The 12183-nt window shown below is 35.8% G+C and overlaps 1 protein-coding gene across 1 annotated transcript in view; it reads right to left on the minus strand.

The window, feature by feature from the left end:
- LOC136248481 (sushi, von Willebrand factor type A, EGF and pentraxin domain-containing protein 1-like) overlaps nucleotides 1–12183 on the minus strand; it is a 129571-nt gene that overhangs the window by 37792 nt on the left and 79596 nt on the right. Inside the window, exons 20-25 of the mRNA XM_066040259.1 lie at nucleotides 11666–11854; nucleotides 10083–10577; nucleotides 7356–7559; nucleotides 5306–5494; nucleotides 3256–3444; nucleotides 1313–1807 (exon numbers count right to left, since the gene is read on the minus strand). Coding sequence (XP_065896331.1) covers nucleotides 1313–1807; nucleotides 3256–3444; nucleotides 5306–5494; nucleotides 7356–7559; nucleotides 10083–10577; nucleotides 11666–11854 — 1761 coding nt within the window. The remainder of the gene's footprint in view (nucleotides 1–1312; nucleotides 1808–3255; nucleotides 3445–5305; nucleotides 5495–7355; nucleotides 7560–10082; nucleotides 10578–11665; nucleotides 11855–12183) is intronic.

Consider the following 12183-nt stretch of genomic DNA (forward strand, 5'->3'; position numbering starts at 1 on the left):
GCAAGAGAAAGTTTTGCTATTAGATGTAACTGTAATACAATGAGTTTTAAACAGTAACTCCAGCTGGAAATTATAAGTAACTACTCACCCATCGAGTTGTACAAAAATATTTATGTCTCCAACATAAAATGGTAAAGGGGAAAGTTTATAATACAGTTTAATCACCATTCACATTCCCTTAAGTGGTCACAAACAAAATGAAGTAACTTAAGATTACACTGGTGTTACTGTGCATTTACATGTATGCCAAAGTAAAAACAAATAGGGCTTAAAATATCATGAAATTTAAATTAGTGGCTAGGAATGGCTGCAATGATGTTAATACTAGTCAATTTTAGCTTAGCTTGGCATATAATATATTTTATATTGGTCTTTATGCAAATGATTATCCATACTGTGTCAATGTGCATCAGACTTGTGTGCATGCTCACCTCAACACATACTTAATAAGTGCCATATTTCGAGGTAATCAAATTATGTGTTTGCATTTTATAATCATTTTTGCACAATAAATTCTAGACTTCTGAAGAAAAGAAACCATAAAACTTAGTCAAACTTTGAGTGCCATATGTTGGGAATGCATATGGCAATTTCATTCAAAAGTGATATGTATATTAGGTGCTGAAGGTGGAGGGGATTTGCATAGTAATTATTGCTCCATTTGTAGAAGGCCACACAAAAGTTAATATATATGTGTCTGAAAATCACATTATATCACAATTCGTTGGCACACTATGAGTGTTTTTGATTGACTGCTGGTCACATATGAGTACTCTTTAAAGAGGTGATTAATTGCTTATTGACAATACCATATGAGAACAAAATACAATTACTAATAAATCATCATTATTAGTTACTAAACAAAAAAAACAAGTGTTTTAAAGCAAGCATTGAAGCCAGTGACTGGATAGACATTCTCTTATAAGCTGAGTACGCAATCAAGAGTATGCACCAATAGAGTAATGCTAACCAATGACAAAGACAAACTACAGTAGGACCTCCATTATCCTAACACCTGTGTGCCTTAAAAATGAAGTCAATAAACTAAAAAGTGAACTCTGTAAAGTGAACTCTGAAAATAAATGAAGCCCATTCATTTATCTACAGAGTTCCATTCAACTACTCTAATAGAACATACAGTTACTCTAATAGAACATTCACCTAATGACAATATAGTCTAATAGAGAGCAGTCACTTATACTATCAGATAATCGAGATTCAGATAATCAAGGTCCTACTGTAGTTACATACACATCCTTATGTGTATTTGAGTACTCTAGTCTAACCTATATTGACAATCTGTCCCACTTACCAATAGTGAACTGGATTAATGGCTGACGTAAACCATAGTGATGGTTAGCATTATTAAAATCAATTGATGTAGCAGTAGAACCATCAACACCATCAAACATATACAATACATATCCAGCTGTCTCTATGGTCCTCACTCTATAACGAGCATTAGGTGGATGATAATATCCTATAACATCTCCTGACTGAACAAGTATTCTGTTATTACCAGTGAGAGGAATGTTTGCTTCTACATAAGTTAACTCAACAATGTGACTTTCATCAACTTGAACTTGAGCAATTTTAGTATAAATTGTTGAATCCTGTGATGATGGTCTCCATACTTGTATGTAAGGGTAATTATTCCGATCTTTATCAGGTATTAATCTGACTCTGATTCCAGTTATTCTGACATTACACTGGAAACTGAGATGTGGAACAATTCCTAATCTGTTATGATTCATTTCATCCAAACCAATTCGCTGAACATTGACATTTTCTATGCAAAGTTGTCCTTCTGTTGAATATAAACAACACAAATGTGTATAGTTAAAGTATAAAATGATTAAATGTGTAATAAACCATGATAACAAGTTCATAATAGGAATCATCAGTTGTTTTTTTCAAACATCCTAATAAAACAAACACCAAAATGCCACCTTGGAAAGCATCCTTCAAACTGAAAAAAGCCATCTGGTGGTTTTTTTGGCCCTCTAGTGAGTATCAAGTAAAAAGAAAATGGTAAATTTATTTTTAGACAAATCTTAATTTTACCCTTTCTTTGTTTTATCCACTTTTTGCAATAAAAACTTGAGTCCTTCCACATGTTATGTTTGGTACACAAAGTATTGCTCACATGGTGTGGAAGGACAAACATATATAAATACATACATACATACTACGTACATACATACAAACACCCAGGTAGAGAATAGTTTCAGAAACTGGGCAGGCACTTAGCAGCCTGGCTGTGGGTGAGCGCCTGGTATAATAATAGGTTACATAATAAGTACAGTGGTTGTCCAAACACAACTATTCTGACAAAGTCTGTAGTGGTGATAAACATTGAGGAGCATACTATAGTCAGTTAAACTAAGCAATAAAAGGCAGTGACTATATGGGATCTGACTGTAGGGAGAGACTTGAAATGATAAACTAAATAAAGTTAATGACTGTTGCCACCACTGTGATGCAACTTTAAATAATTATTTAGAAACAATGAAAGTTTTGACCAGTAACCCAAATTGGACATGTACTTTTTGATTTATCTCCTTTTGTGAGAACAAGAAAAGGATTCAGCAAATGGCAAACACCTTTAACATTAATTTACATGATCTCTCATGTGCTGGAAAACATAACTTGCATGTTATGTGCATTTCTTGTTTGACATTCAGCTGGTTTGTGCTGTACAGTATTACACAGTATGGTAGTGGTAGTATTGTGTTGTAGGGATCATAAGGGTTTGCACATTTCCATGAAATGTACCAGCCTACGTATATAACAATACTTTCATGGTGCCTTGGTAGCATTGGTTTTGTATATCAAGCTTAAGAATGCCTTCACTGCGATATGAAATGCTATTGTTAAATGTTAAATTGCAATATAATGTTGTGGAATTTTCTATTGGCTGGCTGGCTGACTAACGAACTAGCTGCCTAATGCCAAGCACAACTTAATAATGACAGACACCATGGACTTGATATTTTCACTGTTAGAGGTTACTTCATACTGACAGATGCTTTTTGGGAGACTGCATGCAGTATATACTATGTATACTACTATTTACATAGTGTATAGGCAGTACTATATGTGAACTACAAGTAAGACTATAGAAGCAGTAGTAAACTGATTTCTCCCAAGTAAAAACATCGGCATTAAGCCTAGATATGGTACCCTTAAATCATCGGGTTCCTATTCCATATAGACATACAAACACCAATGTAAATGTACTAACACATTTCCTACCTTTCCTACACATGGTTTCACTACCACTCCAGCTTCCATCACTGTGACAGGTCCTAGTGTCACTACCAGTTAGCACATAACCAGTGTTACATGTGAAACTACAAGTGTCTTCATAGGAAGGAACTCCATCATCTCCCAGTGAACAAGTCATCACTCCATTATTAGGATTGCCAAGTGATGGACAAGTAACTGCAAGTTAAACAAGTTATACATTACCATCTTAATGTAAAATATGCACAAAATATGTTGAATGTATCAGCATACAAATATATGAATTGTGGGCTGACCTGCACACAAAATAAATTATAGTGTGCAAAAAGTAATTAACTGGTAATAACGGATTGTGGAGATCTTATAAACATCACCAGAACACACAGAAATCATTTCTTTGATAAGCCACACAGAAAGAGAGATTCAAGCTAGTAGTACCCTGTCCCAGTAATCAAGGCCATCAGAAATGGTACTGCATTATTTCCAATGCCATCATGAGATCTGAAAGAAAATGGGTATCAAAAAACTAGACTTCTCAACTTTGGACAGGTCAAACCAAAATGAATTTGGTGTATTAGTGTGCAATAGTAAGTTTCAATTTTATGTGTGTGTGCTTTTGTTTGTGTGTGTGTGTGTGTGTGTGTGTGTGTGTGTGTGTGTGTGTGTGTGTGTGTGTGTGTGTCTCTGTGTGTGTCTCTGTGTGTGTGTGTGTGTGTGTGTGTGTGTGTGTGTGTGTGTGTGTGTGTGTGCGTGCTTGTGCGTGCATGAACAATATGCTAGGGATGGTTGATGGCTTATGCCAGCCACTATTATCCTTCGTTATGATGTGGTTGATACCCAAAAGTAATCTTGTGCTCTTCCTGCTATGAAGTGTTGAATTGTTTCAATCGATATAGTGTTGCTTTTATTATTTAAGCTTTATGTATATGTTAAACCATTGCCGCGAATGCTATATGAAAAATAAAGTACGAAGCACATGGCTGATATGCTAATAAAGCGCTGGGTGTTTTATTTTTCATATAGCATGAGCAAGCAATGCTTTAAATGATTTATGGAACTTTCTAGCCGTGTAGCATCACCATACACTAGAACTCGTAATTAACACACGTTGCACAAATTATTAGAAGCCTGAATGCACACAAACTGGTTTAACAAAGCAACTCAAATATAGTTTACCATAGTTTGGCATGGCAGACGTTCATCTAAATGGACAAGTCCTGGAGATATCATGAAACTACTTCACAATGTATCACAATAGAATTGATTGTGGGTTGTGACCAAAACCTGTCAAAATAAATGCTGCACTAGAGCACGTGGGCAACTGTGCTTTATTGCCCACAGAGTGCTTTATTGCCCACAGAGTGCTTTATTGCCCACAGAGTGCTTTATTGCACTGCAAAGAGTGCTTTAATAAAGCACTCTCAATAAAGCACTGTTTGCCCTAAAGTGTACTTTATGAAATTTAAAGTACACTTTTCCTTTGATGTTGCCCATGCAAAGTTCTGTATTTTGATATATCTAGTGGAAACATTGAATATAGAAAACCGAACCGAGTCGTGCTGGCATGGCAGATTTATGAGGGCTAGCCCGATTTGGTTCAGCTCAGTTTGGTGGGTGTTTTACTGTGGTGAAAGCCAAGACGAGTTGTACCAAACTGAGCCAATGTGTAACATGAGGCAAGTGTAAATGCAGTATAACTATATAGGTCAGCAGAAGTGGACTCCGTGAATGCTTGCATTTTGATAAACAGTTCTGGAATTTACAGGGTTTCACAGCATTTGGAATTACAAAAGTGGTATTCAGGCAAATGTGAGCCAAGTCAACCAACCATAGTTAGCATAAATATCAGATAGCTTCTCACAGATAACTCTACATCTTCTATATCGCTCCAGCTCTCTTATAAAAGTTGTTATACAGCTAGCCCAATGCTACTACGTATAAAATTGTAGTAAATTGTTTGCTTGTACGTATAACTACAGCAGTAGCTAAGTGTTAAAATTTAAAATATATTTTGGCTCCAGTTCTCCATTAAAAACATATACAAAATGACACATCATACCTCTTAGACAAAAGGTCGCAGTACCACTCCAGCTGCCATCATTTTGACAGTTCCTAGTGTCACTACCAGTTAGCTTAAAACCGGTGTTACATGTAAAACTACAAGAAGGAACTCCATCATCTCTCAGTGGACAAGTAATCATTCCATTATTAGGATCAGTAAGTGGAGGACAAGTAACTGCAAATCCACCTGTATATACAGTACAAAGCAAACCACATGTGGTGACTAATTTTACCTATTATGCTTTCATATTGCTCATTTATGGTTTGGAGAATTATTCCAAAATTTCCTTAATTACACTCCATTGCACCCTTTTATGCTCCCATTGTGCTATTACACATTTCCCTAGACTTGAAATCTTTATTAGAATATCCAAACCACATTATGACTGTTTATTAGGATATTTATCTAAACTATATAACTATGGTTGTCAGTAATGTAGTCTAATATAAAGAGTGGTCACATGCAATATGAGAAGTGCAATTAAACAATATTAAATTTGTACATTGTGACATAGCTACTACCACTGAAATGTATTACCAACTATTATTGAGGTACTATTTTATGTGACCCACTGAGCGAAAACCTAACTTGTTTTCAAACTTCATTAATTTTGTAACTTTTTGTTGTCTATAGGGAAAAACCAGTGGGCTGTCAAAGTTTCAGCCTTATCTGGTAAGTGCTTTCAGAGTTATAGCAATAGACAATAAGAAGAGCAAAACAATCGATCAGTACAGTGCCTATATGGGAAAAAACAGGCACTTATTTAATTGATCACAAGTCTTGAGTGCAATGGGCTACAGAGTTGGGACTTGTGTCACTGTACGTATTCAACATGAACTGGGGCATTCATTAACTGGGGCATTCATCAAGGTATGCCTAAATACAGCCATGCTGTTAAGAAAGAACATTGTTCAAGCTTAGAACTGGTGATGATACCACAATGTAATACGTTTTACCACAATGTAACCAAACACACGTAACTCACGTTTGCTTCATAGTACAGAAACAATACAAAGATATTTTTACTCTCCATTAAGGAAAAATTAGGAAATTTAAGTTCGATTAGGGATCATAGTAGGGAAACAAGGGAGGTGAGGTTGCCCACACCTGCAGATATACTAGTGAACAATTAATCCCTAATTCTGTCTATATATAACCAAGACCAAGACTGAATTAGGGATTAAATGTTCACTAGTATATCTTCAGGTGTAGGCGACCTCCCTTGTTTCCCCACTTTTTTTCTATGATCCCTAATCAAACTTAAAATTCCTAATTTTTCCTTAAACTTGTTTGTTTACTTTTTTTGTAATATTATTGTAACTGGTGAACCACTATCAATTACTGCCTTGAAAATGCAGCAGTCATTACATTTCACTTCAGCTATTTTCAGCCCGTTACACAGTGTTCCAAATGAAGAACAGTGTTAGAATTTCCTCTGCTATCAATCCAGTCACCACAGAAAATACATACGATTATTTACAAACATACTGTAGGGAAGCCATGCATTGCATTACCACAAATCAACACCTTGGGCTGTCAGCAAAAAGAAATGGGACACAAAAGAGGACAAAGGTAAGTCCATGATGCATGCATTGTACGTACTGTAGTATGCCAAAAGGCACATCTCGGGACGAAGCGACGTCGAACAGTGAAAAAGTCAAGCCCATAGCCTTAGCCATTATCAAGTTATGCTTGCCTGAAGGCATCAGGCAGGCAGTAGAAAATTCCATTGAAGCAGTACTACTGTACTGTATGATAAAGAGGTGAATCCATTGGTATATTAGATAGCTTAATTCAAGTCTTCCTTTACTGTTTACTGAAGCAATTAAGTATGTGTTAAAACATTTATGTTGTACACATTTTTTACCCGATGTATTTCAATGGCATTTATCTCGAAAACAGAATAATGCAAACAAGTCAGGTTTCACTCAGTGGGTCACATATAGACAAGCCATGTTGATCATTTATAATCAAATTAAACTTACTGAAATACTGGTGCATATTGATGCAACAACCATATGTACATGTGCATGCTCCTATTGCCCACCTCTATCACACATAGGCTCAGTGCCACTCCAGCCTGCATCACTCTGACAGGTCCTAGTGTCACTACCAGTTAGCTCATAACCAGTGTAACATGCGAAACTGCAAGTGTCTCCCTCATAGCCTACTCCAGTAGTGGTGTGTGAGGAACCATTATAACACAACATTTCAACACCACTGGGTGGAGCCAATGTAACACATTGGGTGTCTAAAATGAAGCAAAAAATAATAACAATACATAGTATCAATAAACATGAAGACACATGATAATGGCTCAAGAATCTAATGTAATAGACAATTATGTTATTAGCTGTAACAGTAATGTAAGGATTTCAAACAGCAGCTCAAGACATTACAGCTGAAAATGATAAATAACTAGCAAAAATGAATACTTTTCATGTCTACTAAATGAAATGGAATGAGAATAAGTTAAAATACGGTTTAATCACCAAACATGTGCCCTTTCAGTGGTCATAAACAAATTGAAGTAAATCTAAAAACTATTGCAACTTGATGTACATTCATAAAGTATGGACAATTCTTTGCATTAAAAAGATCAGTAAATATATCCACGCCAAGGCTGAAATTGACTAGCATTAACATCACTGTAGCCTCTTCCAGGAATAAATATAATTATCATGATATTTAAAACCAAGCTTTTCTGATTTTTTTACAGTTTGGCTGCTTTGACATACATGTAATGCACAGTGACTTGGTATATACATACATTTACTCATGCATCCTTATAATAAATAGAATATGTGTTAACGGTCACCTGAATTAAGTGATCACCTTTGTATAACTGCAACTGTCACAGGGTCCCAATACAAGTGTATGCATTGTGGTCTGTATAAGTGTTAACATGGATTACAGTCAGGAAAATTCACTTATGAATCACTGTAGTGACTATACATAACCTCAACTCTCATGCAGTGGTTACTACCTTATAATGAACAGCTAGTGGCTTGTTCAGTCAATGATTTGAAATTGGCAGTTTCAAAAAAATTGTAAATATCCTGCCTTTCAATGAATACTATCTGGCCTCATTGCTTAAAAATACTCAATGTTCATTAGCAACAGTCATAACAAGTTCACCTTGCTGTTTCTGTACTCATAATCACTTACAAAATGGAATATTACGGTTGGCACAAGCCTCTTAATTGTAATTACAGTGAGCCCTTGGTCATCCAAACCCCTTTTGTTCTCAGGCAATAATAAAAGTGCTCAGATAAGTGAATTATTGGGATAACTGAAGCCCATACATTTATGTACAGAAATCTGTTGAAATACACTAATAGAACATACACTACTCTAATAGAACAGTCATTTACAATTTTGGATAAATTGGATAATCGAGTGTGTACAGTACCTATTTATACTGGTCATAGCACTAAAATGCTGCTGACCACTTTATATTATAACAGCCACCTGTATATAAAGGCCAAAACTTACTGGTAACTGTAACAACTGTTACACATAGGTTCCACTGTTCATACAGGTGTCGCTAATCCGAGTGATTAAGGTGCTAAGCTGGCTTAGCTCTCCAAGGTTATAAGAATTTTAATAGGCTTAACTCAACTCAAACATTCATACCACTCATACAAACTGCAAAATGTGTTCTCTATTTATACTACCAAACTGTATTACCTAAATTCCTGATGGAAGACTTAAAAACCACAAAGTCCTAATACAACAATAAGGTCACCTTAACCTTGTAAGGCTGCCTTATACCTATGGTACAAAAGGATGTAGCCTAAATAATCAAATGTACATCACTTCCAAATTACAAAACAAAGGTTCCCTATTGCTTGGTGTGCACACAGGTTAGCAGTTTTTTTCAATGGAGGAAACTTTTGTTATTTTGTGGATTTATAATTATTCGTGAAAATTCCAATTAAAATTATTTACTCAATGCATTGTCAGATTGTTTCTTTCATTTTTATAGCCTAAATGAAAATTATATTCTGATCATGCAAGACTACCTTGATTCACAATTAATGAATCTTAACTATTTTAAATGCATGAAAGAAGGCTGCAAAGGAGACAATATGTTTTCACCAAATCAAAATGGTTTATTGGTTAGAACATTCAGTATCTTCTAGAATTGTAGCTGCTAGCTAATGGTGCTAGTGGATACTACACAAAGAATATTTATGAAATGAAAAAAAGTGAGGGAGAATGGGCTCGGTAAAATAGGAGGATTGTTCTGGGCACATGGCCAAATGCCATTGCATCATCTTTTATCATCACCACAACGTAGGCCACAGCATAAGCCACAGTGTAACTACAAAAGCTCCTGCTGATGTCACACTGTCTCCACTTCCATGACATTGCACAATTTTCTCCATTAAAATTATATAAAAGTGATTTGTGAGTTTTTTTTATTGGAATTTTGGATTGTGACAAGCTCCAAAAATTTTAACTTGAAAAAAAAACTTGCTATACAGTACTTGTCCTGACAGACTTATACATTGCATGGAGTAGCTTATAATTAGCATACACTGATGTGGTAAGGATCTTAATGAGATTTCTTGTACAGCAGAGAGATTAACATCAGTACATTTGTGGTCACATGCTGTACTTGGGTGGATTGAATGCTACCATTTGAATGCTCTAATAGGGTATTATATAAGAGAACATGTCAATGATAAAGTCAAACCAGCTACATACACACCCCTTATGTATTGGAGTACTCTAGTCTAACCTGACAGTGACAATCTACCCTACTTACCAATAGTGAACTGGATTAATGGCTGACGTAAACCATAGTGATGGTTAGCATTATTAAAATCAATTGATGTATCAGTAGAACCATCAACACCATCAAACATATACAATACATATCCAGCTGTCTCTATGGTCCTCACTCTATAACGAGCATTAGGTGGATGATAATATCCAATAACATCTCCTGATTGAACAAGTATTCTGTTATTACCAGTGAGAGGAATGTTTGCTTCTAAGAAAGTTAACTCAACAATGTGACTTTCATCAACTTGAACTTGTGCAATTTTAGTATAAATTGTTGAAACCTGTGATGATGGTCTCCATACTTGTATGTAAGGGTAATTATTCCGATCTTTTTCAGGTAGTAATCTGACTCTGATTCCAGTTATTCTGACATTACAATGGAAATTGAGATGTGGAACAATTCCTAATCTGTTATGATTCATTTCATCCAAACCAATTCGCTGAACATTGACATTTTCTATGCAAAGTTGTCCTTCTAATGAATGTAAACAACACAGTATAAATGTGTACAGTAAAATTAAAATTGTACAAACAATACATACTGTGCTATTAGTTATTCATAAAAGGTAGTTTTTGTTGTGCAACATGTGTAATTTATGAACTATTGGACTATTGGTGGTGGATACCAGGGGCGGATCCAGAGCTTGGCAAGGGGAGGGGCACAAACAGGCCAAGTTGTAGATGGTTGGGGAGACCCATACACCTCTTAGTAGTATCTCACTGTTGATTTTTACTATTTTGGCCTTTGCAGCTGGTTGTGAAGTCTTAAAAGCTGTTTATAGGCTCTGAATGCCTTAAACAACAGCAACACAATAATTATTTTTAGAGACACTTAGTACGCACGAAGGTGCTGGGTGACAACTTCATAGTTAATTTGACTTTGGTTCACAGGTGAATTTGTAGTAAAATGTACATATTTTCGTGAATTTATAAGCTGATCTTTGCTTGACAAAGTTTAGTATTTTAATCAGAAGTATGGCTCCTACACAAGGTGGGAGGGGGGGGGGAATTTGCCCCAAATGCCCCATCCTGGATCTGCCATTGGATACTTCTTTAATAAGATGACCTCATCATCATGGCCACCTTTACCAAACATGTACTTATATACAGCCTTATTTATGAGGCACCACCTCATTATTAAGGCCATAGTTTGTGGTCCCAAAGGTGGCACAATTAATGAAGTTTCACTGCACTTATATAAGATTCAAAATAACTTTCATCATTATTTCAATTCCTAGGAACATCCTTATGTTACTGTTTAAGATACACATCTTTAATGAGATTCTAATGAATGCCACACAACAATCGGGATGCATGCACATACATATACACATGACTGCTACATCATAGTATACCCATAACAGTTACATAGTGCATAGTCAGAGTACCACATGTGGAGTACAAGTGAGACTACAGCACAGCAGCAATTGTTAACAGATATTTCAAAAACATCAACATCTAAATATTTAGCCTAGGTGTGGTACTCTTAAATACTCATAACCTTGTTCCACATAAACTGTGACGTACAAACAACACAAGTAAATACATTCACACATTTCCTACTTTTCCTACATATGGTTTCACTACCACTCCAGCTCCTATCACTTTGACAGGTCCTAGTGTCACTACCAGTTAGCACATAACCAGTGTTACATGTGAAACTACAAGTGTCTTCATAGGAAGGAACTCCATCATCTCCCAGTGAACAAGTCATCACTCCGTTATTAGGATCAGTAAGTGGTTGGCAAATAACTGCAAGTTAATTAAGTTATTTATTACATCATATGTAAAATATACACTATATAGTAAAATATTGAGCTGTCACTGCAGCAGGGATATGAGACAACACCTGAATATTTCATCTCTCCTCAAATTGACTGTATATACTAATGACTTTAATGAGCTATATCATACAGTACGATAGTAACTGTATAGTAGGGACGACATTGGAGTAGGCATGGCCCACAAAATAAAATCACCCAAAAAACAGCCTGACGATGATGAGGCAGTATTGGTGAGGTAAAACTAAGCCCAAACAAGCTTTCAGATCAACCCAAAACGCTTTCAACAAGTTGCTACAG

The sequence above is a fragment of the Dysidea avara genome, chromosome 3 (genome assembly GCF_963678975.1).
Source record: "Dysidea avara chromosome 3, odDysAvar1.4, whole genome shotgun sequence".
Classification (NCBI taxonomy): domain Eukaryota; kingdom Metazoa; phylum Porifera; class Demospongiae; order Dictyoceratida; family Dysideidae; genus Dysidea; species Dysidea avara.